Here is a 26,070-nt window from a genome sequence, read left to right as displayed (position 1 = left end):
GTGCTGTGGGGAGGGGTGCAGCTGGGCTCAGGGGTGCAGCTCCCAAAAGGGTGAGATCTGCTAATCAGAGCTAAAAAACCCCACTCTGGGGCTTGATGCTTCTTCTCAGTGCAACATGGGAGAGAGGCACAGCCCAGGCCAAGGGAAGCCCCACGCCTACGCCTTGTGCAACCCAAACCTGGGCTACAGTGCGTGGCCCAGGCCCGATGTGCTGGCTACGTGGCAGCTGCATCCTCAGCCAGGGCTGAATCTGGGGGGGTTTCCCTTTGTGTTGGTAGCTGGCCTTGGGGAATGTCATCAGTGCCCTTGGAGACCAGAGCAAGAAGGTCGTGCATGTGCCCTACCGCGACTCCAAGCTCACCCGCCTGCTGCAGGACTCCCTCGGGGGCAACAGGTAAGGGGGTCCCAGGTGGGGGCTGAGATTGGGGTGAGGGCTGCAGGGGCTGTCCCCCTGCAAATGGGGCTGAGAGGGCTCTGGAGATATGTAGGAGCTGTCTCAGGACTCCAGTGGCTGCCTGGTGAGGAAGAGAAGCCTTCTTCCAGGCACGGCATGACTTTACAGATGTAAAGACCGTGGCTCCTCATCAGTCTCAGGTGCAATTAGCAGCTTTGGCAGAATCAGCTGATGCAAAACCTTCCTGAGCTCTCACAGATTTGGGACTTGGCAAGTGATGGTGCCCAGCATGGGATTGAATTCCCTGCCTCTTCTCCAAAGAGGGAGGCATTGAGGAAGGGGCTGCCTTTGCCCGGTGCTGTGTGATGTGCCTGAGGGGTTTTGTGGGTGCTCTGGCTCTGGGAGGGATGAACCCAGTTCACACCTTGTTTTAAAACCCAGAAGGGCCCAGGGTGGGCTTCCATCCAGGATGGGTGTCTGGGGGCACGTGGTCTGTGCTGAGTGCTGGGTTTCCCCCTGCTGGGTTGCTGAGCTGTGCAGGGACTGTCTTTCACCCTGCCCTTGCATCCCCAAGCCAAACCATCATGATTGCCTGTGTGAGCCCCTCTGACCGGGATTTCATGGAGACCCTGAACACGCTCAAGTACGCCAACCGGGCTCGCAACATCAAGAACAAGGTGGTGGTGAACCAGGACAAGACGAGCCAGCAGATCAGCGCCCTGCGGGCCGAGATCGCCCGGCTGCAGATGGAGCTGATGGAGTACAAGGCAGTGAGTGGTGCCATGTCCTGCTGTCACCCAGCAAGGGGTCACAGCCAGTTGTTCACTGCCCCCCAGTGGGAAGGGGGAGAGAATTGGAAGAGTAACAGTGAGAAAACTCCTTGGTTTGGGTACAGTTTAAGAAGTAAAGCAAACCAAGGAACTCATTCCCCATGTGCAATCCCAGGGAGGTGTTCAGCCATCCCCAGCCCAGCAGAGCTCTGTCAAGTGTAACAGTGACTTGGGACAACACTCCAGGCATCCCCTGTTTCTTCTTCCTTCCCCCAGCTCTATGTGCTGAGCATGTCATCATGTGGTTTGGGATATCCCTGTGGTCAGTGGGGGACAGCTGTCCTGGCTGTGTCCCCCCAGCTCCTTGTGCATCCCTGGCCCAACGCTGGTGGGTCAGGGTGAGGGGCAGAACAGCTCCTGACTCAGCAGGAGGGAAATCATCCCTGTGGGATCAGTGCTGTTTTCAGCACAGATCCCAAACACAGCAACACAAAAAAGCTGCTGTGAGGAAAATGAACTCCACCAAAGGCAAACCCAGCTGATGGAGCAACCCTGGTGAGGAGGCAGAGACAGATGCAGAAATCTCCCTCCTTGTGTTTGAACTGGGGCAGGTTTAGTGGGACAGACCCTCCTGCCTCCTATCCCCTGCCCCCTAGGAGTAGCTGCTAGGAGGAGTCAGGAGGTTTAAGATACAAGGTCTCAGCTCCTGCCTGTCAAGACAGGACCTTGGCCAGGTTTTGGGGGTGGTAAGGCAGGGAGAAGCCCTGAAGCATCTCTCACCCTCTGCATGTTCAGCTCAGGCTTTCCTGGTCCCTAGGTTTGTCCCTGCTCTCTGTCTGGGGTTGCCCCCAGGGGTGCAGTGGTGGTCTCTGTGTCCCAGCTTGCCCAGCACTCAGGGGCTCCCCTCCTGTGCCCACAGGGCAAGCGGGTGATCGGGGAGGATGGCGCAGAGGGCTACAGCGACCTGTTCCGGGAGAACGCCATGCTGCAGAAGGAGAACAGTGCCCTGCGCATGCGGGTGAAGGCCATGCAGGAGGCCATCGACGCCATCAACAGCAGGGTCACCTACCTCATGAGCCAGGAGGCCAACCTGATGCTGGCCAAAGCAGGTGAGGCTGGGCTGGTCCGTGCCACGGTGGGCCAGCCCGGGCAGCAGCTGGGACAGGGGCTGTGCTACAGGCAGTGTGAGCCTCTCTCCACCGGTGCCTCTGCCCGCAGGTGATGGTAACGAAGCCATCGGCACCCTCATCCAGAACTACATCCGGGAGATTGAGGAGCTGAGGTGAGTGGGCACACAGCTGGGGCTCTGGGCTCCTGGGGCCAGGGTCTGAGGCTGGGTGGTGCACACAGCTCAGTGCCTCCAGCGTTGCTGGGGTGGACTGTAAGCCTTGTGGAACAGCAGCTGGTGGCACTGCTGCTGCACAGGGTTGAAGGAGGCCCGGCCTTGGTGCTAGGCGGTGCTTTGGCTATTGTTGTCCTTGGTCTGGGCATTGATGGAGGGGGAAGTTCTATTTGAAGTGCCTGGGGTCTTCCAGGGACTGCTGCCTCCCAAAGGTGGGTCCATCCCAGTCTCTTGCTCGATCCTGGTACCCTGTCTGGCAGCATTGTGGCTTTCTGACCCATCATTAGCGGGAATGGCTTAGTAGTGACTCTGTCCCTGGCTCACACCATCCAAGCACGTCATGTTCAGTCTGTAGAAGACTCTGGGGAGACCCTAGAGCCCCTTCCACTGCCTAAAGGAGGCTTATAAGAAAGTGGAAGAGTGCTGGATTTTTTTTTTATGTGGACAGATAGTGATAGGACAAGGGAAAATGGCTTTAAACTAAAAGTGGAGAGATTTAAATTAGAAGTTAGGAAGAAATTCTTCCCTGTGAGAGTGGTGAGGCAGTGGCACAGTTTGCCCAAAGCAGCTGTGGTTATCCCATATCCGTAAGCGTACGGAGCTTGGAGCAACCTGGTCTAGTGGAAGGTGTCCCTGCCCCTTCCATAGCAGGAATGTGGAACGAGATGAGGTTTAAGGTCCCTTCCAGCCCAAACCATTCTGTGATTCTAAACCCAGGCAAGACCCCCTCCTGTGGGGCCAGTGGGATGGCCCCACTTTGACTGTGCTGTTTCCACTCCCTAGGACCAAGCTCCTGGAGAGCGAGTCCATGAACGAGTCCCTGCGGCGCAGCCTCTCGCGGGTCTCTGCCCGGCCCCCCTACGCCGTGGGCTCCTCGCCGGGCGCTGGCCTGGCCGGGCTGTGCAGCCCCGCGGCTCCCCTGGACACAGAGGCCTCCGACGTCCTCCGGCGGGCCAAGCAGGACCTGGAGCGCCTGAAGAAGAAAGAGCGGCGGCAGCAGAGGAAGAGGTGAGGGGAGGTGTTGGGAAGGGGGAGCCTGAGTGCCAGTCTGTCCCTCTGGGGTTGGGTCTCCTGCTTCCCCCGTCTCTGCTATGGCCAGAGCCCGCATGCCTGCGTTCCTCTCCCAGCCCTGCCCTGCCCTTGGTCTCCTTTTCCCCCATCATGTAATTCCAGAGGCTGTTTTCTCCAAAGGGCCCAAAAGCAGGAGGGAGGGTGGCTCGGCAGAATCTGTTTCTGGCCTCTCTCATGCTGGGACTCACCAGCTCCCCTCTGTTCCCCCCAGCCCAGAGAAGGAGGCGTTTAAGAAGCGGCAGAAACTGCAGCAGGACAATGGGGAGGAGACAGATGAGAACGAGGTGGAAGAGGTGAGTAGGTGTCAGGGACCAAGCTCAGCCCGGCCCTGAACCAGGCTGGAAGGGTCATTTTGCTGAGGCCTCCATGCTGGAGCAGGGCAGAAGCTGGATACTCCCCAGTCAGCCTGGATGTAGAACGAGGAGTCCACATTTTTGGGGGCTTGGTTTCGATCAGTACAGATGAAGCAGGGTCAGCTGGGAAGGGATGGATGGGTCAAATTGCTGTTCCTCTCAACAGGATGGCTGGGGGTCCAGAAATGGTGCTGCAGCCCCTGGGCATCCTGTGTGGGAGGCTGAGTCCCACTTGGGGGGCTGTGGCCCATTGCTGTAGGGTGAGCTCAGGTTTGGAGGAGGGAGAAGCTGTGGGGAGAAGGACAGACCATCCTGCTGGCTGAGATTAGGCACTCATCTCTTAGGAGGAGGAAGAACAGGATGAGAGCGGCTGTGAGGAAGAGGATGGGCGCGAGGATGAAGATGAGGACTCGGGCAGTGAAGAGAGCCTGGTGGACTCGGACTCGGATGCAGAGGAGAAGGGTAAAGTGGAATCTGTGTGCAGCCATGGGCATGGAGGGGCACTTGCTGGTATCTCTGGCAATGAGCTCTGCTCCTGGGGGGCAGAGTTCACCATGCCCCAACCCTGTCGGCTCTGCGGGACTTGGAAGAGCCCCAGGGTTGCTGCAGTGCTCTTTGGGGTGCTGCTGCTCCCCAGCAGGGTGGGCTCCCATCAGCTCCTCAGCCCTCTCTGAGTGCTGTGACTCAGTGGGGCCAGGAAGTGATGCTCCCCATGCCTCCCAGCCTGACTTTCTCCTCTGCCTCCAGCCGTGAATTTCCAGGCTGACCTGGCGGATCTGACCTGTGAGATTGAGATCAAGCAGAAGCTGATTGATGAGCTAGAGAACAGCCAGCGGCGTTTGCAGACCCTCAAGCACCAGTATGAGGAGAAGCTGATCCTACTGCAGAACAAGATTCGGGACACGCAGCTGGAGCGGGACCGGGTCCTGCAAAACCTCAGTGAGAATTGCCTCACCCATGGGATCCCATTCTGACAGCCTCAGACCCCAGTTCCAGCTCAAGCCCAGCTAACTCTAAGTCAAAGCATCCACCCCTTGCTCTGGTAGAGCTTTGTCATCCCCCTGCTTCTCCTTGAATCCCTGGCACCCCCAAGGCTCTACTTGTCTTGCCATGGGAGCAGCATCAGTCAGTTGCACAGCTCTGGACCCCACTGGTGCTGGAGAAGGGTGGCGAGGCAAAGCCTCTTCCAGCCTTGAGCACCACTTCATGAGCTGGGGGGACTCCTGGGGAAACTGAGGGGCTGAGGGGCAAAAGACCCAGTGGTGTGGCTGATCTCCAGGCTTAAATAGGGCAGGGTCACCCGTATGTGTGGCTGTGTGTCCCAGTCTGCAGCTCTGCTCAGGCCAGCCACTGTATCTCCACTCTGTGCTGAGCTCTTCCAGCAGGTATTCCCAGACAGACCCCAGTTCATGATGGGGTGAGGGGGGCTCTGATGGGACGGGGAGGGACACAGTACTTGGTGCCTCCAGGCAGGTGTGTGGGTACAGGAGGATCCCGGGCTGCATGGCCGTTGCGAGCTCTCTCCCCACCCACCAGGCACCATGGAGTGCTACACAGAGGAGAAAGCCAACAAGATCAAGGCAGACTATGAGAAGCGGCTGAAGGAGATGAACCGGGACCTGCAGAAGCTGCAGGCAGCCCAGAAGGAGCACGCTCGCCTGCTCAAGAACCAGTCCCGCTACGAGCGGGAGCTGCGCAAGCTGCAGGCAGAAGTGGCCGAGATGAAGAAGGCAAAGGTACCTGGACGTGCCAGGGCAGGGAGGAATCACCCGGACAAGCCCGGCTCCCCGCTTGGAGCAATGTTTTGCACTCTGGTGGCAAGTGCAGAGCATCTGTGTGCTGGGTGGGTGGGTGCCCCGGGGCAGTGGCACAGCGGCCCCTCCTTGCAGGTGGCGCTGATGAAGCAGATGCGGGAGGAGCAGCAGCGGCGGCGGCTGGCGGAGACCAAGAGGAACCGGGAGATCGCGCAGCTCAAGAAGGAGCAGCGCCGGCAGGAGGTGAGAGCCTGGCTTGCCACAGTGGCCCCGTGCAGGGGGCTGGTCTGGCTGGGGAGGTGGTGTTTGTCCTGCTCTGGCACTCCAGGTGCTCACAGATACCTTGAAGCTTGGTGGAGCCTCACTGGAGGTCCTAGCAGAGCACAGCTGGATGAACGGCTCCTGAAGGCTTCCTACTGCTCCTGCTGGAGTTGTGGGGGATGCTGTGGGAATGGGGAATGTGCAGCCAGAGCCAGCTCAAGGCTGGGAACCTGTTCATTGTTAGAATCAGGAGTGAGACTGTGCCAAAGGGAGCACTGGGACTGCGACCATGTCCGGGCTGGACCTCAGGGGTGTCTTTTTCTTTCTCACTCATGCAGTTCCAGATCAGGGCTCTGGAATCTCAGAAGCGACAGCAGGAAATAGTGCTGCGGAGGAAAACCCAGGAGGTGAGGAAAGGGTTTCCTCCAAATAGCCCCCAGCTTCCATGGAGGTCAGGGCCCCAGTGCTTGGCTTGGAGAAATCCCAGCTTTCAGACAGGGCTGGTGTTGGGAATGGGGTCCCCAAAAGGCAGGGAGAGGTTTTATGGCTCAGGAACTGGGTGGGAAATGGATGTGGGCAGCAGCAGAGTTCCCCATCCTGAGCAGCAGAGTCTGGTGGCAGGGGTGGGCTATGAGGGTGGAGAGGGAACTCCATGAGGCACAAATGTCCCTGGGCTTTGGGTCTATGCAGCTGCCGCTCTCAGAGCTGTGGGGACCTGGGGTGATGCCAATGGGTTTAGGCTGGGTGGGGCTGCCCAGTTGACACCTTCTCTTCTGTCCTTCCTCCGGGCAGGTGTCAGCACTGCGCCGTCTGGCCAAGCCCATGTCAGACCGGGTGGCAGGCAGGATGAGCCAGAAGCCGGCCATGATGGACTCGGGCGCGGAGGTCTCGGCCAGCACCACCTCCTCCGAGCCCGAGTCTGGTGCTCGCTCCGTCTCCAGCATTGTGCGCCAGTGGAACAGGAAAATCAACAACTTTCTGGGAGACCCCTCGTCCTCCATTAATGGGGCTCGGCCTGCCAGGTCAGGGCAGGGGCTGGGTGGTAGGGGGTGAGACATCCCGGGGACCCCCATGCCTGGCTTTTGGCTCGTGGTGGAGGTTGAAGGGTAGCTTAGTGGCTGGTTAGTGCCCACTTGAGCCATATTAAACCAGTGACCCTGTGACCAGCTGTGCTGGCAGAGTGTGACTGTCACTTGGGCTTGAGCTCCAAGCTGGCCTTCCATGAGGATTAAATGTTGTGGCACAAACCCTGCTGGACTCATCTCTTGTCCCGCTTTGCTAGGAGGAAAAGTTGGGCAATGCGGAAACAACACAGATGCATCCTCTGTTTCTGGCCAGCCAGATCCCAGATCCTGGAGCAAGCCTAGCTCTCCAGCATGGTGTGGCCATCTGCCCATATGCCTCTTCTTCCCTCTGGCTGTAGGAAGAAGTTCCCCAAGAAGGGGACGAGCCAGACCTTCAGCAAAGCTGCCCGCCTCAAGTGGCAGTCCCTGGAGCGGCGCATCTTTGACATTGTCATGCAGAGAATGACCATCGTCAACCTAGAGGCAGACATGGAGAGGCTCATCAAGGTGGCTGTAGCACTGGGGACAGAGAGGGCTGGGTGGTGGGTGCAGGACAGGGAGGTGGCCATGTGGACAGTGCTAATCCCCCTTCCCTTTTCCCCCAGAAACGTGAGGAGCTATCACTGCTGCAGGAGGCGTTGCTGGGCAAGCGGGCAAAGCTGCAGGCAGAGAGCCCCAAGGAGCAGAAGGGTCTGCAAGAGCTGAACGAGGAGATTGAGGTGCTGGGGGCCAACATTGACTATATCAACGACAGCATTTCAGACTGCCAGGCCACCATCATGCAGATTGAGGAGACCAAGGTGGGCAGTAGGACTGGATCTGTAGGAAAAAATTAGAGCATCCCTCTGTGGAAGGAGCGTCCTTGGGCACAGCCAGCTGGGGCTGGGCTCTGCTCAGAGGACCCAGAGTCCTCTGAGCTGTCACTCTTGGTGGGGCTTCACCCACACAGTCTCTTCTCATTAGGTGATTAATTACAGAGAGGAGTTGTGGCAGGTCCTTGCATGTCCATGGACATGCTGGTGTCCCACTGCCCTGGAATTGTAGGGAGCCTGTGGCCCCCATTTGCCCATGGGGACACAGGGGGTTGGTGGTCACTTGTACCCATGGCTTTTGCTTCGTGCACTGGAAACTTCCTAGGAGGACTGGCTTTTTCCCAGCAGAAACCATCTAGGTTTTGTGTCCAGTTGTGATACTGGGCATGCCACTGGGCAACTCCCTACTCCCCTCAATGCCTGCACCCTGAAATGGAGGCTCTGTGCTGTCCCTGGCTTGTCCCCAGCTGTCACCCTGATTAGCAGGGAAGAAGGGCTGCTATTAATTCACACTAGGCTTTGGGTTGTGGATTTGGGTGAGCCTGGTGTCTGTACAGTGTCTAGTTTTGTGTTGGAACCAGAATCTCTGTAGCAGTGCAAAAGCCCTTCAGCGCTGGACAGTCCCATGGCCGGATCTTCCCAGTAGCCACTGGGCAGACTGGGGAGGGTGAGGGTTGAACTGGGCACTGCTTGCAGGGTGATGGGAGTGCTCTGCTTGCTATGGAGGCCCTTCCACCCATCCCACATCCAGCAGCAAAGCTACCCTGCTGCATCCAGCCCTTGTCCCTCTGTGTTTCAGGAGGAGCTGGACTCCACGGACACCTCGGTGGTGATCAGCTCCTGCTCCCTGGCCGAAGCCCGGCTGCTGCTGGACAACTTCCTGAAAGCCTCCATCGACAAGGTGTGGGGCAGGGCTGGGGTGTGGATGTGTGGCAGGGTTTCTTGCTGGATGCCAGGGTGGGGAGCTGGTGGCAAGGACCTGTGGCACCTGCTTGAGTGCCAGCATTTCTTCTGCAGGGGCTGCAGGTGGCCCAGAAGGAGGCCCAGATCCGGCTGCTGGAGGGGCGCCTGCGGCAGTCGGACGTGGCCAATTCCTCGCAGAACCATGCCCTGCTGGACGCCCTGAGGGAGAAGGCTGAGTCCCACCCTGAGCTGCAGGCACTGATCCACAACGTCCAGCAAGGTGGGGCCTGAGGCAGGTGCATCTTCAGGCCAGGGGTGCTGCCTGTGGGGTGGGTGCCCGCCCGTACTGGCCCTCCAGAAAGCACCTGGAGGTGCTGTGGCTGGGACCCTGCCCCAAGGGCCGTGTTGGGTGGGAGCATGAGCCCTGGCCATGGATAACAGGGACAAGGACTGGCTCACCCCCACACCTTCCTGGGCTGCCCGCTCTGCTACAGGGCTCAGATGGGTCCTCTCTGCTGATGCATGGTCTCCCTCTCACAGAGAATGGCTACACCAGCACGGACGAGGAAGTTTCAGAGTTCAGCCTGGCCTCAGATGGGAGGTGAGCACCCAGCGTGGCACTGCCTGGGGCACAATGCCTGATGCCATTCATTGACCTCATAGAGAGGCATGGATGAACAAAGCCCCACCTGAGCTTTTCTGTGGTGCCCAGCCCTTGGTGGAGAGAGCAGGATGTCTCTTGGACATGAGCAGGGAGTGAAGGCTTGGTCATTCCTTGGAGAAGGGGTGCTGGGGAGCAGAGGGTGACCCAAGGAGTCTGCTGGACCAGTGGCACCAGCTTTCTGAAGAGAGTTTGGCACTGAAGAGCCATCTTTGCTCTTTTCTCCTTGCAGCATCTCCCAGTCTTTCACCATGAAGGGTTCAGCAAGCCAGGATGACTTCAAGTTCAAGGTTAGTTGGCCTTTTTGTGTGGCCTGGTCACAGAGACTGGGAGGAGGGATGGAGGGATGTTCAGCGATGCTTCAGGCCTCTACTCTGCAGTCTGACCCTTGGGGAGCCAGGCTTGGCATAAGGCCTGGCTGCTCTCTGGATGGGCAGAACCAAGGTCTCCTGGTACAGTTCTGAAGCACCAGAGACTTGGGAAACACCCACCACAGCGGGCAGTACCTTCCAAATGTGAGAGGCACCGAGGATGTCCCCGTGGAGGGGAGCAGCCATTGTTCTGTACAGGCTGTCATGTTTGCTGGAGAGCTGGCTGTGATGGGCCTTCCAGTGGGACGTGGGACGTGGGGGAGCTGCTTTGTGGCCAGAGAGCACAACCTCTTCCACCCCACATTGCTGGCTGCTCCCACTGCCCCCTGTGCTGCCCGCCCTGAGCCCTCTGCCCTGCTCTAGGGAGAGCCCAAGCTTTCGGGGCAGATGAAGGCAGTGTCAGCTGAGTGTCTGGGACCCACGCTGGACGTCTCCACCAAGAACATCACCAAGTCCTTGGCATCCCTCATGGAGATCAAAGAGGACGGGATCGGCTTCTCCATCCGGGACCCCTATTACAAGGAGAAGGTGTCGCGCACCATCAGCCTGCCCACGCGAGGAAGCACCTTGTGAGCATGGGCCACGAGTGGCTGGGCACGGGGAGGCTCAAGGGGGCATGGGCCTGGGGGAAGCAGTGCCTGGCCTGTGGAGGGGCAGAGGGGTGAAGGGGAGCCCAATCCTGTGTCTATCCATCCTTGGCTACAGCATGCCGTGGTGAATTTTCTCAGCGAGGTTTGGAGGGTGTGTAGGAGTATGTTGGTGTCGTTTGCAGATGGGGAGGAGGATACTTCAGGAGCAGGGCAAGAAGCGGGGCACGAGGGTCCCCAACTCCCTGCTCTGGGTTATCAGCCTTTTTTGAAGGTGTCTTGGGCTGCCAAAAGCCTCTGCACTCGTGGGCTGCCTCAAGATTGTGACTCCAGCCCAATCCCTTATTTGCTCTTCTGGGGGAGGACAGAGGTGTTCATTGTGGAGGGATCCTGCACAGTGCAGGGGCAGGCACCCACTCTGCTTTGTTCACTTGCTGCAGTCCCAGGCAGTCCCGGGGCTCGGACACTTCGCCTCTGACAAGGCGGAAATCCTATGACCGTGGGCAACCTGCCAGGTGAGCTTGGGGGAAATGGTGACGTGGGCAGGGGGGGCTGTGGGCCCAGGATTCTTTCTGGGCCCATTCAGGTGCCAGGTGAGCAGTTCCCAAGGCATGTGTCCCTCTGATCCTTTTGGCTCAGGCCTGCAGACATTGGCTTCACACCACCCTCATCCCCACCCACCCGTCCGCGCAACGACCGCAACGTCTTCTCCCGTCTCACAAGCACCCAGAGCCAGGGATCTGCCTTGGACAAGTAAGTCCTGCTGGGGTGAGAGTGTCTGAGCGAGGGGAACCCAGACCAGGATAGCACGTGGCATGTACTGAGTCCTGTGGGGGTATATAGTAACAGCAGGGCTTGGATTGGCTCCAGCCAGGGTCCTGTCACCACTTCACCTCCCTGCTTCTCCCTGTGATGGAGCAGCTGCCATGCCAGGGCTGTGCTCCTGCCTACTGTGCCCCCTCTGAGCTCACAGTCCTGGCCTCTGCCTGGAGACAGGGTGGTGCCAGACTTGGAGCCCTGGAAAGATGGGGGAGCAGGATGGGAAAGATAAGATGGGGTGAGGGGATGAGGGCTCAAAGGAAGCTGATGGACTGGCATCCAGCCTGAAATGCTGCTCAGCCTCTCCTGGCAGCAGGTCAGGTGCTGCTCTGGGCTTGCTAGCAGTGCTGGTGTTCCCTGATGGAGACCTGCTGTCTGATCCTCACATGCCCTCCTGCTCTTCTGCTCTCCCCTGGTTCTCCATGTGTGCTTCTCCTTCTCCCTCCCTCCACTCCTCTCTGTCCTACACTGGCTTGGATGCAATAACAATCTTCCACCTCTGACTCCACTGCTGCCTTCTCTAGTCTGGGTTTTCTCTCCCATAATCCTGCTAATTTTCTGCCCCTAGGTCTGATGACAGCGATTCCTCTGTCTCGGAGGTGCTGAGGTATAGACAACTTTCTATTTATTATCCCTTCCTCTGCTCCTCCTTCTCTCTGTCAGATGCCTGCTCTCCCTGTCCCTGCATGCTCTGCCTGCAGCCTGCTGCTCTCCCCCCATCCCAGCCTGTGTGTCTGTCCCCTCCTGGCATGCCACCTCTGGTGCCTGATGCTGTCCCTCAGCTGCAAGTTCCAGCTGTTCCTGCTTGGATTAGCCCCTGGGACGTGGTGCTGGGCTCACTGATGAGTGCTGGCTGGTTTGGGTTGGCAGCATGTTCTCCTCCATCTCTGATGGTTTCTTGCCAGCATGAGGCCACCACGTCCCACCCCTTCCCCAGCTCTCCAGCAGGATGGTGAGATGATGGGGAAGGGTGCTTGCACTACGTCCTTTGTGCAAGCGTTTTCCAGGCAGTTATCTCAGGTTCACCTCATGCCTGGTTGTGCTTCCCTGGCGCTGAGTTGGAAAAGGTCAGTCTCTTCCCTAAAGAAATCAAGTCAGATTGTGGTGCAGAGCTCAGCCTTGGAGTTAAGGTTCTCCTGGGCTTCTCTCCCTGCATCCACCTCACTACAGAGGTTTCCCAGAACAAGGGCCACATTTCCCCCATTCTTTAGGAACATTGCAGCCTTCCAGTGCCTAAAGGGGCTTGTAACAAAGAGGGAGAGCAACTTTTTACATGGGCAAAGAGTGACAGGACAAGGGGGAATGGTTTAAAACTGAAAGAGGAGAGATTTGAACTAGATGTTAGGAAGAAACTCTTCCCTGTGAGGGTGGTGAGGCCCTGGCACAGGATGCCCAGAGCAGCTGTGGCTGCCCCATCCCTGGCAGTGTCCAAGGCCAGGTTGGATGGGGCTTGGAGCCACCTGGGACAGTGGAAGGTGTCCCTGCTTATGGAATGAGATGGTGTCTAAAGGCCCTTCCAACCCAAACCATTCCATGATTCTGTGATCAGCTGTCCAGCACCCGGGTGTCCCCTCCCTCTGCCTGTGCCCTGAGCTCCTGCAGGCCCCCTGTCACTGGGGAATTGACTCCAGACCAGTCTGAGCAGGGTCACCCTGGGCAGTTTGTAGTCAGGGAGCCACTCAAAGTCCATGGAAGATGCAGTGCAGGGATTTCCCCTTGGATTCAGTGTTGCTTTGAGGCTGGTGGAAGCACTGGGGGTGAGGGGAAGGTTGTTGGCTTGGCATTGGTAAGTGCAGAGCTGAGGAACATCACATGCATGTGACTTCCAAACCCAAATTAATGAGCCTGTGCTTGTCCTCACGACTAATGCAAACCTTGCCCCTCTCTAGCCCCATGCATCAGTTTCCCTGCCTGTAAGAAGAAACTAGCACAACTCGGGGTCTTGTGGCTGTGCTTGATGATCTGGCACATCGGGGGCACACACGGGAGGGTCAGGCTGGTGGTCCTCAGCACCCTGAGCATGTCTGAAGTGGAGGGGATGGGCAGATGATGTGTCCCCCAGGACAGACAGCAGTGTTCCTTGGCAGCAGGTCTGGCAGGGGTAGGTGCTCTCCTGCCCAGAGCCAGCAGTGGGTGCAGGAACAGCCATTGCAGCAGGATGTGGGGTGCAGATGCTGGTGCTGCCCTTTGTCACCCTTGTGATCTGTGTAGAGGAGTGAGGCCCTGTCTTCAAATGTCACCAGCCAAAGAGTGACAGCCTCCAAGGGATGGGGGTGCTGATACTGGTACTCTGAAACATTGTCCCAGCAGAGCTTCAGCTTCAGGCTGGAGAGGGCACAGTTTGCCCCAGAATGGACCTCAGGGCCAAGGAGCTGAGTCTCCTGAACTGTCCTGGGTCTGTGCTGGTGAGGCAGGAGAGGTTTGTGGGGAGAGCAGAGGTCACTGGGCAGCCTCCCCCTTTCTCTGATGGCAGGGGCTGCCCATGGGGAGATTCTGGGCTTTCCACAGAGACCTCGGCTCAGACATGCCACCTCCAGCTGGAGCAGCCTGTCTCAGTGCTGGGCAGTGGGAGATGCTTGGTGTGAGACAGCTCCTGTTCTTCCGTGCCCTGGGACTGTGGGCACCGTGCCTCCACCCTGCACTGTAGCTGTTCTCTCTCTCCTGTGAAGGGGCATCATTAACCCCGTGGGTGGAACCAAGAATGCCCGGACAGCCCCGCTGCAGTGTGTCTCGGTGGCAGAGGGACACACCAAGCCTGTGCTCTGCCTGGATGCCACCGATGAGCTGCTCTTCACCGGCTCCAAAGGTGGGTGATGGGCAGAGGGGGCAGGGAGGATGCAGATGCTGTGGCAGCAGGTTGGCATTGGGAGCATGGGAAGTGTTGGGCATTACAGGGATGGTCCCTGTCGTCAGTGTTGAGCCCTGCCCTGCCCCTGTGCTGGGGCTGGCTGGCTCCTTTCCTCTGGCCCTGTGGGTGGGGGGAGATGCTCAGAGGGTGTACTGTCCCCAGGCCACCATACCCTTGGAGGAGACACCCCCCAACACTCTTGGGCATGTTCTTCCTCCCACAGACCGGAGCTGCAAAATGTGGAACCTGGTGACAGGCCAGGAAATCGCTTCTCTCAAGGGCCACCCAAACAATGTGGTTTCCATCAAGTACTGCAGCCACACGGGGCTGGTGTTCACCGTGTCCACGTCGTACATCAAGGTGTGGGACATCCGCGACTCCGCCCGCTGCATCCGCACCCTCACGTACGTGCAGCTCTGGGGGACCTGGGGCACTCTGGGCTTCTCTGGCTTTGCAGAAGCCATTTCCAGAACCTGCAGGGGCTGGGGACATGGCCAGATAGCAGCTCCTTAGTGCCAGTTTGCAGTGCTGCTTCCTTAGGGAACAGGGAGGTTGGGAGAGTTTGGGGTGAGGGAACTCATGGGACCTCCTGCAGCAAAGACTCAGGGTCATTAGATCACAGAATATGCTGAGTTGGAAGGGACCCATCAGCATCATCACATCCAATTCCTGACCCTGCACAGACACCCCAACAATCCCACCCAGTGTCTGGGAGCATTGTCCAAACACTCAGACAGGCTTGGAGCTGTGCCCGTTTCCTGGGGAGCCTGCTCAGTGCCCCAGCACCCTCTGGGGGAAGAACCTTTTCCTCACATCCAACCTAAATGTCTCCCAGCTCAGCTCCAGCCACTCCCTTGAGTCCTGTCACTCGTCATGAGAGGGAATAGATCAGTACCTGTCCCTCTGCTGCCCCTCACGAGGACGTTGAAGACCCCAGTGAGGTCTTCCCTCAGTCTCCTCTAGGCTGAACAAACCAAGTGACCTCAGCTGCCCCTCATGAGGCTTCCCCTGCAGACCCTTCACCATTCTCATGGCCCTCCTTAGGATGCTCACCAGTGGCTTAATGTCTTTTTTATATTGTGGTGCTCAAAACTGCCCCGAGGAGTTGAGGTGAGGCTGCCCCAGTGCAGAGCAGGGCAGGACAATCCCCTCCTTTGAGCAGCTGGCAGTGCTGTGCCTGGTGTGTCCCAGGACATGGATGTCCCTCCTGGCTGCCAGGGCACTGCTGACTCATATTCAACTTTCCATTGACCAGGATGCCCAGGTCCCTTCCCACAGCTGCCCTCCAGCCTCTGTTCACTGCTGTATACACACAGCCAGGGTTGCTGTGTCCCAGCTGCAGAATCCAGCACTTGTTAAGGGTCAGGAGCTGTGAAGAGATTTTGCAGCTGTTCTGGGGGTGGCCAGGAGAGCTGGCAGCTCCCGTGGGGGGCACAGCCCCAAACAGCAGAGTGTCTGGGTAAATCACAGGATCTTCAATGTGGGTCTCCGTGAGGAGTTTGAGGACCAGAAAGGAGCGTGGAAGAGACAGTAGCTGTGCCTGCCAGCCTGGAGTAGGGCTCAAGGGTTAGGACAGTGTGGTAGGTCAGAGTTACCCACTTGCTCTGGCACAGCTCTCCTTTCTCCATCCAGCCTCAGCTCATCTGCCTTGGCTTCTCTCTTGGCACAGAGGCCAAGACCTCTGCTTCCCTGTGCTGGATGCCAGCACTCATCTGCTCTTCCTGTGGGAAGCAGAGAGGCACAGGAGGAGAGCAGAGGAAACTCAGCTGGAAACCAGGGCAGGATGCTCTGAGTCATGCACAGACCCTGCATCCTTGGCTGCCTTTGCAGGCCAGGCACTGGCCTGTGGGACAAGGCTCTTGCTGGTCCCATTGTGGCCAGAGGGACAGGGATACTTCCAGGGCCTTTCCTCAATGTGGGACCCAGCTGTGCCAGCCTGAAGCCAACCCCATGGTTCCTCAGTGGCTCTGGTCTCATCCTCCCTGATGCCTCAGGTTTTGGGTTTTATATTTTTCAGATTCTGTGCTGCTTTAGTGTGTGGGTCTGGGCTTCACATTAGGGGATGGTGAGCTCTCTGCACAGAGCAGAGAGACAAAACAATTCCTTCCCCAGCTGGGGACCAAATCTCAGGCCCAAGAGTACAAACAACGTGGGCTGAAGAGAGAAAAACAATCAGGATGGGACTGCATGGGCTGGAGCTATTGGACAATTAACTCCAATTTGCAAAGGGACCAAAACTTATAAAAGTGAGAGACCCTGTGACCTGTTGTCCATTTTGTGACCATTTTGGTTCATCTTGGGTGTAGCCCTGGCTGGTGTTGGAATACAAGCCCCTCAGGGCACAGGCCCGGAGGCAAATCTAAGCACAAGGATTGAACTGAAACCCCTGGAGAAACTGAGCTATATGAAGCTGCAAAGTGAAATAGAAATAGAGATTTAGAATATAGATTTTAGCTTTTAGTAGAAATTTATACTAAGTGCCTTGAGTATCTAAAAAGCTGCAATAGACAATCAAAGCTTTTTTGTCTTTAGGCACAATTCTACCATAGTAGTGGTATTTCTATAAGTTACTTTGCCCCAGACAAAATGTAAACTGCTGGGCTCTTGTGCTGCCCAAGGTGGATCCATTGAGGCCTCCTAATAAATCCCTGCTTTATTCTTTAGCTCCATCCAGTCTCTGCTCTCTTGGGGTCCAGGTGTCGAGGTGACCCTGAGAGTGTAAAAGTCCTCGTTTCCCAGCCTGGGCAGCCAAAGAAGAAGTCTGACTGTGTAGGGTCGGCTTCTCAAGGTTGTTTATTTTCCCTTATCTACAACATTCTCTCTCTGCCCTGCTGAGCTCTGTCCAGCAGCTTGGCCATGGCATTCTGTCTGCCCTCAGGGCAGTGTTCACATTTTATACCAAAACCTACATGTACTATTATTTACAATAATGTGCCAATACTATAATTTATGTTGGACAGTGTGTCTCTACCTTAAACCAATAGAAAGGTGTCACCATCACACCAAGACATGGAGGGCAAGGAGAAGGAGAAGAAGGTCAGGACACACCCAAATTCCTCCATCTTGTCCCCTTGAACCCCATTCTAAAAGCCCCAAAATTCCACTTTTTCACCCTGTGTTAATTCAACTACCACACTACTCAAACCCTTGTGGCCTGTAATTCCTCACACAGAGTTGGCAGCTTTTTCCACGGGCTAAAATGGAAGCCACAGGTGTTTTTGACTTGGTGCCAGGGTCTCTGAGCCCCCTGCCAGGGTCTCAGACAGCCAGGGCAGCCAGAGGGAAGTCCTGGGTTCCGACATGCTCTGGGCTCTGTTCAGCCTTGACAAGGCGTCACCCCTTCGAACTCTCCCTCCTTTAGGTCTTCTGGCCAGGTGATCTCTGGGGACGCGTGTGCCGGGACCAGCAGCCGCACCGTCGCCAGCGTGCAGGGGGAGCACCAGATCAACCAGATCGCGCTCAACCCGGGCGGCACCGCGCTCTACGCGGCCGCCGGCAACGCCGTCCGCGTCTGGGAGCTGAGCAGGTGAGGGGGTGTCGCCGTCGAGGCGGGACGGGAACAGAAGAACTCCAGTTAGAAGGCGAGAAGAAAACTGATTTATTTCAAATGCACTGCTCTATTTATAGAGAACATCGTGCAAACTAATTTCATTGGTCTTAAAGTAAAATCATCTCACACCGTTGGTGCTCTGAATGACGCACGGCGGCAGAACGTATCTGTAAACAATGTGAACAACAAGAGAGATAGTGAATTATTTACATTCTTTTCCAACTCTCTCCCAGGCCCAGCCTGGTAGAAATGTCTCTTTTTCTCTCTGACTGAACTGAGAATATCCACAAGGGGCTGCTGGCCCGGCCAGCACAGCGTGTGCGCCTCAGAGCAGCCTGGAGTGACCCCCCTGGGGAAAATGAAAGCCTTTTTCACAATTTTGAAAGTTGCCTGGAATAAGGGTTTTCACGACCCTTTGCTGTGGGATTGTAGTGGTTTTGGTTTAAAAAAAATATGAAGATTTTTTTAATATTTTAAGATTTAAATTTAAGATTTTCTTAAATTTCTTTAAATTTAAGATTTTCTTAATTAAATTAAGATTTTCTTAAATCTTAAATCTAAGATTTTTTAATTTAAAATTTAAGATTTTAAATTTTTAAAATTTTAAGATTTTTTAAAGATCATAAATCTTAAGATTACAAGAAGTTTTTAAAAAAATTCTTAATATTTAAGATTTGTAAATTTAAGATCTACAGTTGTGACCCAAGGGGTGATGAGCAGCATTGGAGCTGTGTGGGGTGGGGGGTTTGTGCACTAGGCAGAGCTTAGCAGAAGGGAAAAGACAAGTGGAATGAGCAGCAGGACCTTGTATTTCCCTTGTCCTTCCACCTGCCCAGTGGGCACTGGGCTGTGAACCCTGTGCTGCAGCCTGGGCTCTGCAGCCAGATGTTGGCACACACTCAGGCTGTAGTATGTAGTTTAATTAAAAATATATAGTATCACAAAATAAAAAAACCTTAAAATATAAAGTTTCAAAATATAATAATATATATAGAACAAGATAAAAGTTTTAGAACATAAACTAGTCCTTCTTCTTCATGAGTTTAAGTAGTATTTTATAATTACACAAAAAAGTCCGCTTTGCAGACTTCAAATAATTATTAAATTAAAAGTAAAAATAATTTAAATATAATTTCTTGATTAGACAATTTAATCTTTAAAAACCTTATAACAAAAAATAGTTAACCATTTTGTACCTTATTAGTAAAATACTACAAAATACTTATTAGTAAAATGCTACAAAACTCACTACCTGTGAGACTATAACATAAATTTTAAAAATAAACATTTAAATCTAAACACAGACTATCGTCTCAAGTACCTTCAATCCCAGTCTCAAAAAAAAAAAAAAAAAAAAACCAAAAACCCCAAAAACCAGCATTTTAGTGGTGCCCTGTGTGAGGACACCTGTTAAGGTCAAGACCTCCCTGAAGAAACAGAGATAACGTACAGCTGCAAGCTAGGAAAAAAAAAATCCCCCCCCCAAAAAAAGAAAAAACTCTCAAAAATCTATAAAAACTAGTAAAACAATTTGAACCAAAACGTAAATACTAAACTCAGGCTGTGCAGCCAGATGTTGGCACACAGGCTGTTCAGCCAGATGTTGACACACTCTCAGGCTGTTCAGCCAGATGTTGGCACACACTCACGCTGCACAGCCAGATGTTGGCACACACTCACGCTGCACAGCCAGATGTTGGCACACACTCACGCTGCACAGCCAGATGTTGGCACACTCACCCTGCACAGCCAGATGTTGGCACACACTCACGCTGCACAGCCAGATGTTGGCACACTCACCCTGCACAGCCAGATGTTGGCACACTCACCCTGCACAGCCAGATGTTGGCACACACTCACGCTGCACAGCCAGATGTTGGCACACTCCGAGGTGCCCTCCTCCCCTGGAATCCCGGGGAATGGGGTCTCCCTGCCGCTCTCCCCCAAAGGGAAAACCCCAGCAGGGCTGGGGGAGGCTGTGCTGGGAGGGCCCTTGGCCGGGCTCCAGCACACAGCAGGGCTGACCTGTGCCCTTGCTCCCAGGCTGCAGCCCGTGGGAAAGCTGAGTGGCCACATCGGGCCTGTGATGTGCCTCACGGTGAACCAGACGGCGAGCAACCACGACCTGGTGGTCACAGGCTCCAAGGATCACTACGTCAAGGTACTCTGCTCCTTGGGGAGCAGCACCCCGAGTCCTGTAGGGAAGCCCAGATGCTGGCAACCCCTCACTCTTCTCTCCTCCTGAAAGCTGAGATTCTGTTTTCACCACTGCATGTGGAGTTTTCAGTTGTTTCCTCTTCCCAAATCTTGCCTTTTGCTTGGTCCACAATGCATCTTTGGAAAAGAAGTTGCATTTCTCTCATGCATCCCAATCTGGCTGGGATTGGCATGTGAGGGGTGACCCAGATGAGCAGTTCACCCTCTTCTGCTCGATAATCCCCCCTGATAAAGATGCCTTGTGCCTGCTCAGTGACAGCTCCAGCACAGCAGCAGCCTGTCCCTTCCTTTCAGGTTTTAGCAGGTTGAATTAGAGCTGTCCCCAGGGAAGTGAGGAGGGGTAGTGAGATGGTGAGTGAGACAGGATCCCACTCAGCTGTCAGCTTGGCTCCAGAGGAGTGTGAAGGCTCACCATGAGTAAAATGCAGCAGAGTGAGGCTGTCCCTGGTGGCAGATCTCCTCTGCTTGTGGCAGGACCCTCAGCCCCAAAAGCCTCCAGTAGCCAATGCTCAGTCCCACTTCCAGCATCACTCTAGGTGCCCTGAGCCTGGAGCACAGAGGGTGGTGGCCAAATTCCCCAGGAGAAGGAGTCCCCAGTGCCATCTGTGGTCTGGTACACGCTGCTCTCCCCCAGGTGTTTGAGATCACGGAGGGCATGGCGGGCAATATTGGCCCCACTCACAACTTCGAGCCCCCTCACTACGATGGCATCGAGTGCCTGGCCATCCAGGGAGATGTCCTCTTCAGCGGCTCCAGGGACAACGGCATAAAGAAGTGGGATCTGGAGCAGCAGGAACTTATCCAGGTCTGGATCCAAAAACTTATCCATGTCAACCCCCCAGGGCAAAGGGGGGTTGCTGCTGGGGCCTGGGGGGGTTGTGCAGGAACCTAGTGCCAGTGGAGCTCACCAGGGAGGGCACTCCCAGTCCTTGCCTGTGTGAGGGTGAGGGTGTGCTGTGCCCCCATACTTTGTCCAGCAGGGTGCTTGGGATTGCTGGCTCTTCCTCAGACAGGCTGGGGCATCAGTTGCAATGTGGGGGCTTGTGTTCCACCCTGAACTCTGGGTTGTTGTCTCCTGCCCAAGGGAGAAACCAAGCCATGACTTTTGAGCCCATACCCTTGGCTCCCACCTGGGCACCACCAGTTCCACAGTCCCAGTCAGTCCCGGGGTGTCAGTGAGGAGCCAGCCACCCAGGATGGGTGCATGAGGCTGCCCGTGGTGCTGCAGATGAGGTGGGTCATGGCTGTGCTCTGTGCCTGTGCCTACAGCAAATCCCCAATGCCCACAAAGACTGGGTCTGTGCCCTGGCCTTCATCCCCGGCCGCCCCATGGTGCTGAGCGCCTGCCGAGGAGGCGTCATCAAAGTGTGGAACGTGGACACCTTCACCCCAGTCGGGGAGATCAAGGGGCACGACAGCCCCATCAATGCCATCTGCACCAACTCCAAGCACATCTTCACTGCCTCCAGGTGAGCCCCGGGCGTTCTGCCCCCGTGGCCCCTGGGAAGGGGGAGACCCTGGGTTTGAGCTGTCACCCCTGGGCCCGGGTGGGTGCTGGGGGAGCGGGGAGGGAATCGCAGCGTTTTAGTCCCTCTCCTCCTTCATCTCCTTCTGCCCACTGTAGCCTGCCCGTGGCCAGGCCTGCCCACTGCAGTGCCAAGAGCTGTCCCTGGCCATCCCCTGCCCACGCTCTGGTGATGCCCTGGGTTACTCCCCACGCAGGGACCCCTCTCCCTCGGGGCTGGGCATTGTCTGCTGCTCTCGGGGAGCTCTTCAGCAGCAAGACTCTGATATCCTCTTTTCGACCCTGTCCCTTTTCTCCCTTCCTTTTTCTCTGTCTCTCTCTGCCTCTCCTTCTCCCCACCTCCCATCTGTGCCACAGCGACTGCCGGGTAAAGTTATGGAATTACGTGCCTGGGCTCACCCCTTGCCTTCCACGACGCGTCCTTGCCATAAAGGGCCGTGCTACTAGTCTGCCTTGACCCTCCTGCTCTTTGACTCTCTTGCTCATATGCTCCTCTTCCGTCTCCCCTTCCCTTTTCTCTCCATCTCTCCCTCCCTCTGTCCCTCTCACTGTTGCTTTTGCTCCTCTCTCTCTCTTTCCCTCCCCCCCTTTTTCTCTGGTCTGAGCTGCTTCTTCACGGTATGAAACTATTCTGCGTTTTTCCATTTGATAAGTCTTTATTAGAATGGACTCGCCCCCTTGTCCCAGTCATAGCCCTGCCTTGGTTTCACTTCTTTTTGGTTTTTTTTCCTCGCCAAGTGCCCACATCTACTTTGGCAACTCAGTGGGAAGCCATGGCCTGCCCGTGCCTTCGCATGGCTAGTGGGTTGGGAGTCAGCAGCCCCCCCAAATCAGCCCATGCCCCAGGAGCAAAGCAGCTCCCTGGATATCACTGCTGGGACCTAGCTGGATCTCATTCAAGGCGGGTAGGAGTCCTGGTGTGGGGTCAGCCCTGGAGGTCTCCCGTTCCCTTTGTCCCCAGCTGCTGCCAGTGGGGTGAACTGGAGGCTGAGCCCCATTGGGCTTGCCTTCTCCCCAAGGTGCATCAGACAACGTCCTGCCAAGGGAAAAGGGCCTGGAAGTCTGGGGGGCTGCATGCTGCCGTGGTGGGGACGGGGAGCGAGCACCCTCTGGGGCAGTGCCTGTGGGGCTCCTGCCCCGACCCCTGGGTCATGCTGTCCCTCTCACCTTTGTTCTCAGCGACTTGACAGTGAAGCTCTGGAGTGGGAGGAGGTTGCCTGCGGGGTCAAACTAGGAACTGCAGAAAGACTGGAAGGCGTGGGGCAGGGTGAAGGTCAGGGTACCTCCCCCTGCTGTCAGGACTCAGTCACCCACAGGAGCTCAGCCCAGGACAGGGATTTCTTTGTGCCTGACCCAACGGGGTGGACAATGCTGCATCTGGTACTTCGAGCACTGTCAGCTCCCGTGAGGAAGCAGCTCCACCTGCCCTCCTGCTGAGGTTTCTCGGTGGTTCTCCAGTGAACAGGAAATGTTTCATCTCTCCTCTCACCCATCCTGCTGTAAGGACTTTGGGGGTCAGAGATCCCTGACTCCTCAGAGACACCCAGTTCCCTCCTGCCACTGTGGGCCCACGTGGCCTCTGCTGTGCTGTGCTGCTCCCGGGCTGGTTCCTGCAGGAGTCTTCTCCACTCCACGAGGACATTTGGTGTCTGCTGGCCAGGACCACAACACAGAGGGTGCTTCTCTGGAGCCGTTACTTGTGAGACACCTCTGCTGTGGGGACTGCAGAAGGATTTCCTGGTACTCCCAGCCTCCCCTTTCCTGTGTGGACGTGTCCCCAGTGGTTGGAGAGGTGCACTCTGAGCTCCTTTGCCATGTCCCATCTCGTGAGGCACAGCAGCCTGGGAAGATCTCCATTGGGCAACTTCCAGACAGACCTGCTGCAGTTCCCTTTGGCATTCTCCAAACCCCAGTTGTAAACTCAACTGCCCCATGGCTCTGGGCTCTTCCCCACATGCCCAGCTCTGCTCTGGACATCGTGACCCCCATCAGGGCTTTGTGCTGGGCTCCTGCAGCGAGTTAACCCCCTTGGGACGGAGAAATGAAGCAAGAATGGAAGTCACAGGGCAAAAGAACCAAGGCTGGATTTGTCACCCCACTGCTGTGGCTCTGTCTGTCCTTCCCTTAGGTTCTGTCCTCAGACCTCTGCCTGGACTGGAGCTTGCTTAGGCTGAGCCTGCTGGGCTGCATGGATGCAAGGCTGGAGAGGAGCCAGCAAGGCACGGAGCAGCCAGAGCCCACTGTGGCAGGAGCAGAGGGGGAGGGGGTTGCACACTCTGACCTCGCACAAGTCCCCTGACTCCCCCTGTGCTCGAAGGACAATCCTGCAGTGGATGATCTTGCACAATCTCATCTCCTTGAGGGTCTGGGGGCTCCACCCAGGAGTCTCCCCAAGGACGCACATTCTGCAGGCTCTTTCCTCTGCCTCTCCTGTTCAAGGGGGGCTGGTAAGGCCCTGGTCTCACACTGGAGCTTCCCTCCATCTCTCCTTTGGCCCATTGGACCATCCCCTGCTCTGTCCTGCCCTGGGCCACCCAGGGTTCTTGTGGAATGGCCGAGGAGACCCCAGGATGGGTGTTCCTGCCTCGCACACTCTCCTTTCCCCTTTGTCAAAGAAGAAGCAGCACTTGAACTCAAATGTAAGGATTTCTCCGTGTGATCCCACCAGCACTGAACTGGGATCTTGGAGGCCAGGGGCTCCAGGACCTGCCCCATAAAGCACAGACCACTTCCCCTCTGCTCTCTCCAACCACGGTGACACCTTGACCTGCCCCAGGTCATCTGCCACCAGCCCTTGCTCCAAGCATTCTGGATGGAGTGAGGGGATTCCTCTGCATCAAGAAAGACAGGAGTATCTCTATTGATTTGGTGGGGGAAGGGGGGGTTTGCCTTTTTCTGGGAAAATTCCATCCTGCTGGCTTGCCTTGGTGGAGGGTAAATGGTACCTGTGTGTGTGTGTGTGTGTGTGTGTGTGAGTGTGAGTGACCCTGCCCAGGACAGTCACTGGTCCCTGTGAATGTGGCTGAGCCCTGCACAGCCAGGACTGGTGACTGTGTTGAGGAGAGGCTCCCACCCATCCTGTGTGACCTGTGCAACTGAGGGTGCAGCCAAAAACGCACAGAGACCTCACCAGGCAGTGGCACACAGCCATGCTGGGGGTCTGGGGGTCTGCAGGAGGTGTCTCCCACCCTAAGCCTGTCTTGGAGAGGGTTTCTGCACTCATTCCTCAGCTGGTTTATCCTTTGCTTGTCTGGAGGGGCTCTGTGTGTGTGTGTGGGTGTCTCTGGTGTTGTGTGTGAATCTCTGTCTGCTCTGAGATCTCCAGTGCCCGGAGCCTTCCCTGCTCCCCGCTGCCATGGGTGAAGGGGGCACTGAGGGTCACACCTGCCTTGCCTTGTGCCACCAATACCTTCCTGTGTGCAGGCTGAAGGTGCCTGTTGAGTATTGCAGGGCTGAGTGGCCAGTCCTGGCTGATGCTGAGCCTCTCTTGCTGCTGTGTCCAGCAGCCTCAAGGCTCTCACAGCCTGTGGAGGGAGGGAGCTGGTGCTGGGCCATTGGTGTCCTGAGGCAGGGGGTTTGAAGTGAGGAGAGTCCTGATTTAGGAATAACATTCTCCAATTTAGTGCTCCCACTAAAACCCTGCACCACGCACATCCCCATCCCCATCCCCAGCAGGGTGGAGGGGGGAGCTGGAGGCACAAAAGATGAAGATCACAGACTGAGATAAGAGCAATTTACTGGAAACAGCAGCGAGATAAAAGACAAACAGTAAAGCAGCAACAATATTAATAACAGAAGTATCCAAAAGAGAGAATGACTGACAAGCAGAATGCTCACCCTGACCTGACCACAGCCATGTTCTACTGACCAGAGTAGACCTCTCCTCTGAGGAGAAGAAATGGATCCTGCCCCTGTGTATCTCCATGGCACCAGGGTACATTGTGTGCAAAGCCTTGCACTCCTGTGGATCTGCTGTGCCAGCCTTGGATCCACACAGCCCGACAGGGCCCAGTGCTGCTCTCCCACCCAGCTGGAGGCAGGGCCCCTAAGTGACATTAGCCCTTTTATTCTGAGCACGTGCCCACTGGAAACTGGGGTGGCATTGATCCTTGAAGGATTTCCTGCACTTGTTGTTTTTCCTCTCAACTCACACACCCATGCTTGGGGCAGAGGAGGGTTTTCCTTCCTCCTTCTCTTGTGCTCTCTGTGCCCATGCAGGTGAAACCAAAGGTTGCCTTGTGGTGTGTCCCCTCTCTCTCAAGAGGGGGCCAGTTGCTCCCAGCAGCAGAGGCTCTGGTCTGTACTGGTGTGACATGGGACATTTCCTCAGTCCACAGTCCATGGGCTGGTCCAGTCTTAGACAGTCTTTTTACACAGTTGAGACACAGGATGGTAGGAAGAAAAAATGATGATCTTCATCATCAGAGTTGGGGAGTCACCTTTAACACTGTTTGTTCTCCTTCTGTTCAGATCTCTGAATAACCTCCCTAGAAATCTCTTTCTTGACTCCAAAGATTATGTGGACTGCACTAAGGAGACCTGGCAAAAATATGATTTCCTTAACATTCAAAGGAAATTCACAACTTCAAAGCTCTTTTAACAGGCCTCAAGCAGGAAAAGTGGGTGAAAGTGGGGAAAATCATCCACATCAGTACCAATGAGCCTGTGCTCTGTACAACCTGCTGGCACGTGCATGGTGTGCACTGGACCTCATCTGCATCTACAGGGCACTGCTGCTTGTTTGAACCCCTAGGGACTCCCTCTACCA

General features: G+C 56.0%; 1 protein-coding gene across 1 annotated transcript in view; it reads left to right on the top strand.

The window, feature by feature from the left end:
* KIF21B (kinesin family member 21B) overlaps positions 1 to 24,193 on the top strand; it is a 41,424-nt gene extending 17,231 nt beyond the window's left edge. Inside the window, exons 7-35 of the mRNA XM_053963868.1 lie at positions 279 to 394; positions 969 to 1,164; positions 2,084 to 2,273; positions 2,383 to 2,446; positions 3,290 to 3,514; positions 3,789 to 3,870; positions 4,275 to 4,392; positions 4,678 to 4,869; positions 5,467 to 5,666; positions 5,820 to 5,927; positions 6,284 to 6,352; positions 6,738 to 6,967; positions 7,369 to 7,516; positions 7,615 to 7,809; positions 8,621 to 8,722; positions 8,839 to 9,004; positions 9,265 to 9,325; positions 9,618 to 9,675; positions 10,120 to 10,325; positions 10,784 to 10,858; positions 10,983 to 11,096; positions 11,731 to 11,769; positions 13,832 to 13,968; positions 14,234 to 14,414; positions 17,372 to 17,536; positions 19,604 to 19,721; positions 20,412 to 20,582; positions 21,047 to 21,246; positions 22,482 to 24,193. Of these exons, the coding sequence (XP_053819843.1) occupies positions 279 to 394; positions 969 to 1,164; positions 2,084 to 2,273; positions 2,383 to 2,446; positions 3,290 to 3,514; positions 3,789 to 3,870; positions 4,275 to 4,392; positions 4,678 to 4,869; positions 5,467 to 5,666; positions 5,820 to 5,927; positions 6,284 to 6,352; positions 6,738 to 6,967; positions 7,369 to 7,516; positions 7,615 to 7,809; positions 8,621 to 8,722; positions 8,839 to 9,004; positions 9,265 to 9,325; positions 9,618 to 9,675; positions 10,120 to 10,325; positions 10,784 to 10,858; positions 10,983 to 11,096; positions 11,731 to 11,769; positions 13,832 to 13,968; positions 14,234 to 14,414; positions 17,372 to 17,536; positions 19,604 to 19,721; positions 20,412 to 20,582; positions 21,047 to 21,246; positions 22,482 to 22,536 (3,981 nt within the window). The 3' untranslated portion in view covers positions 22,537 to 24,193. The remainder of the gene's footprint in view (positions 1 to 278; positions 395 to 968; positions 1,165 to 2,083; positions 2,274 to 2,382; positions 2,447 to 3,289; positions 3,515 to 3,788; positions 3,871 to 4,274; positions 4,393 to 4,677; positions 4,870 to 5,466; positions 5,667 to 5,819; positions 5,928 to 6,283; positions 6,353 to 6,737; positions 6,968 to 7,368; positions 7,517 to 7,614; positions 7,810 to 8,620; positions 8,723 to 8,838; positions 9,005 to 9,264; positions 9,326 to 9,617; positions 9,676 to 10,119; positions 10,326 to 10,783; positions 10,859 to 10,982; positions 11,097 to 11,730; positions 11,770 to 13,831; positions 13,969 to 14,233; positions 14,415 to 17,371; positions 17,537 to 19,603; positions 19,722 to 20,411; positions 20,583 to 21,046; positions 21,247 to 22,481) is intronic.
* Positions 24,194 to 26,070: the final 1,877 nt, after the last annotated feature.

The sequence above is a fragment of the Vidua chalybeata genome, chromosome 24 (assembly GCF_026979565.1).
Source record: "Vidua chalybeata isolate OUT-0048 chromosome 24, bVidCha1 merged haplotype, whole genome shotgun sequence".
Classification (NCBI taxonomy): Eukaryota; Metazoa; Chordata; class Aves; order Passeriformes; family Viduidae; genus Vidua; species Vidua chalybeata.
Note: the sequence above shows the minus strand (reverse complement) of the source record. Positions and strands in the feature narration are given on the sequence as shown.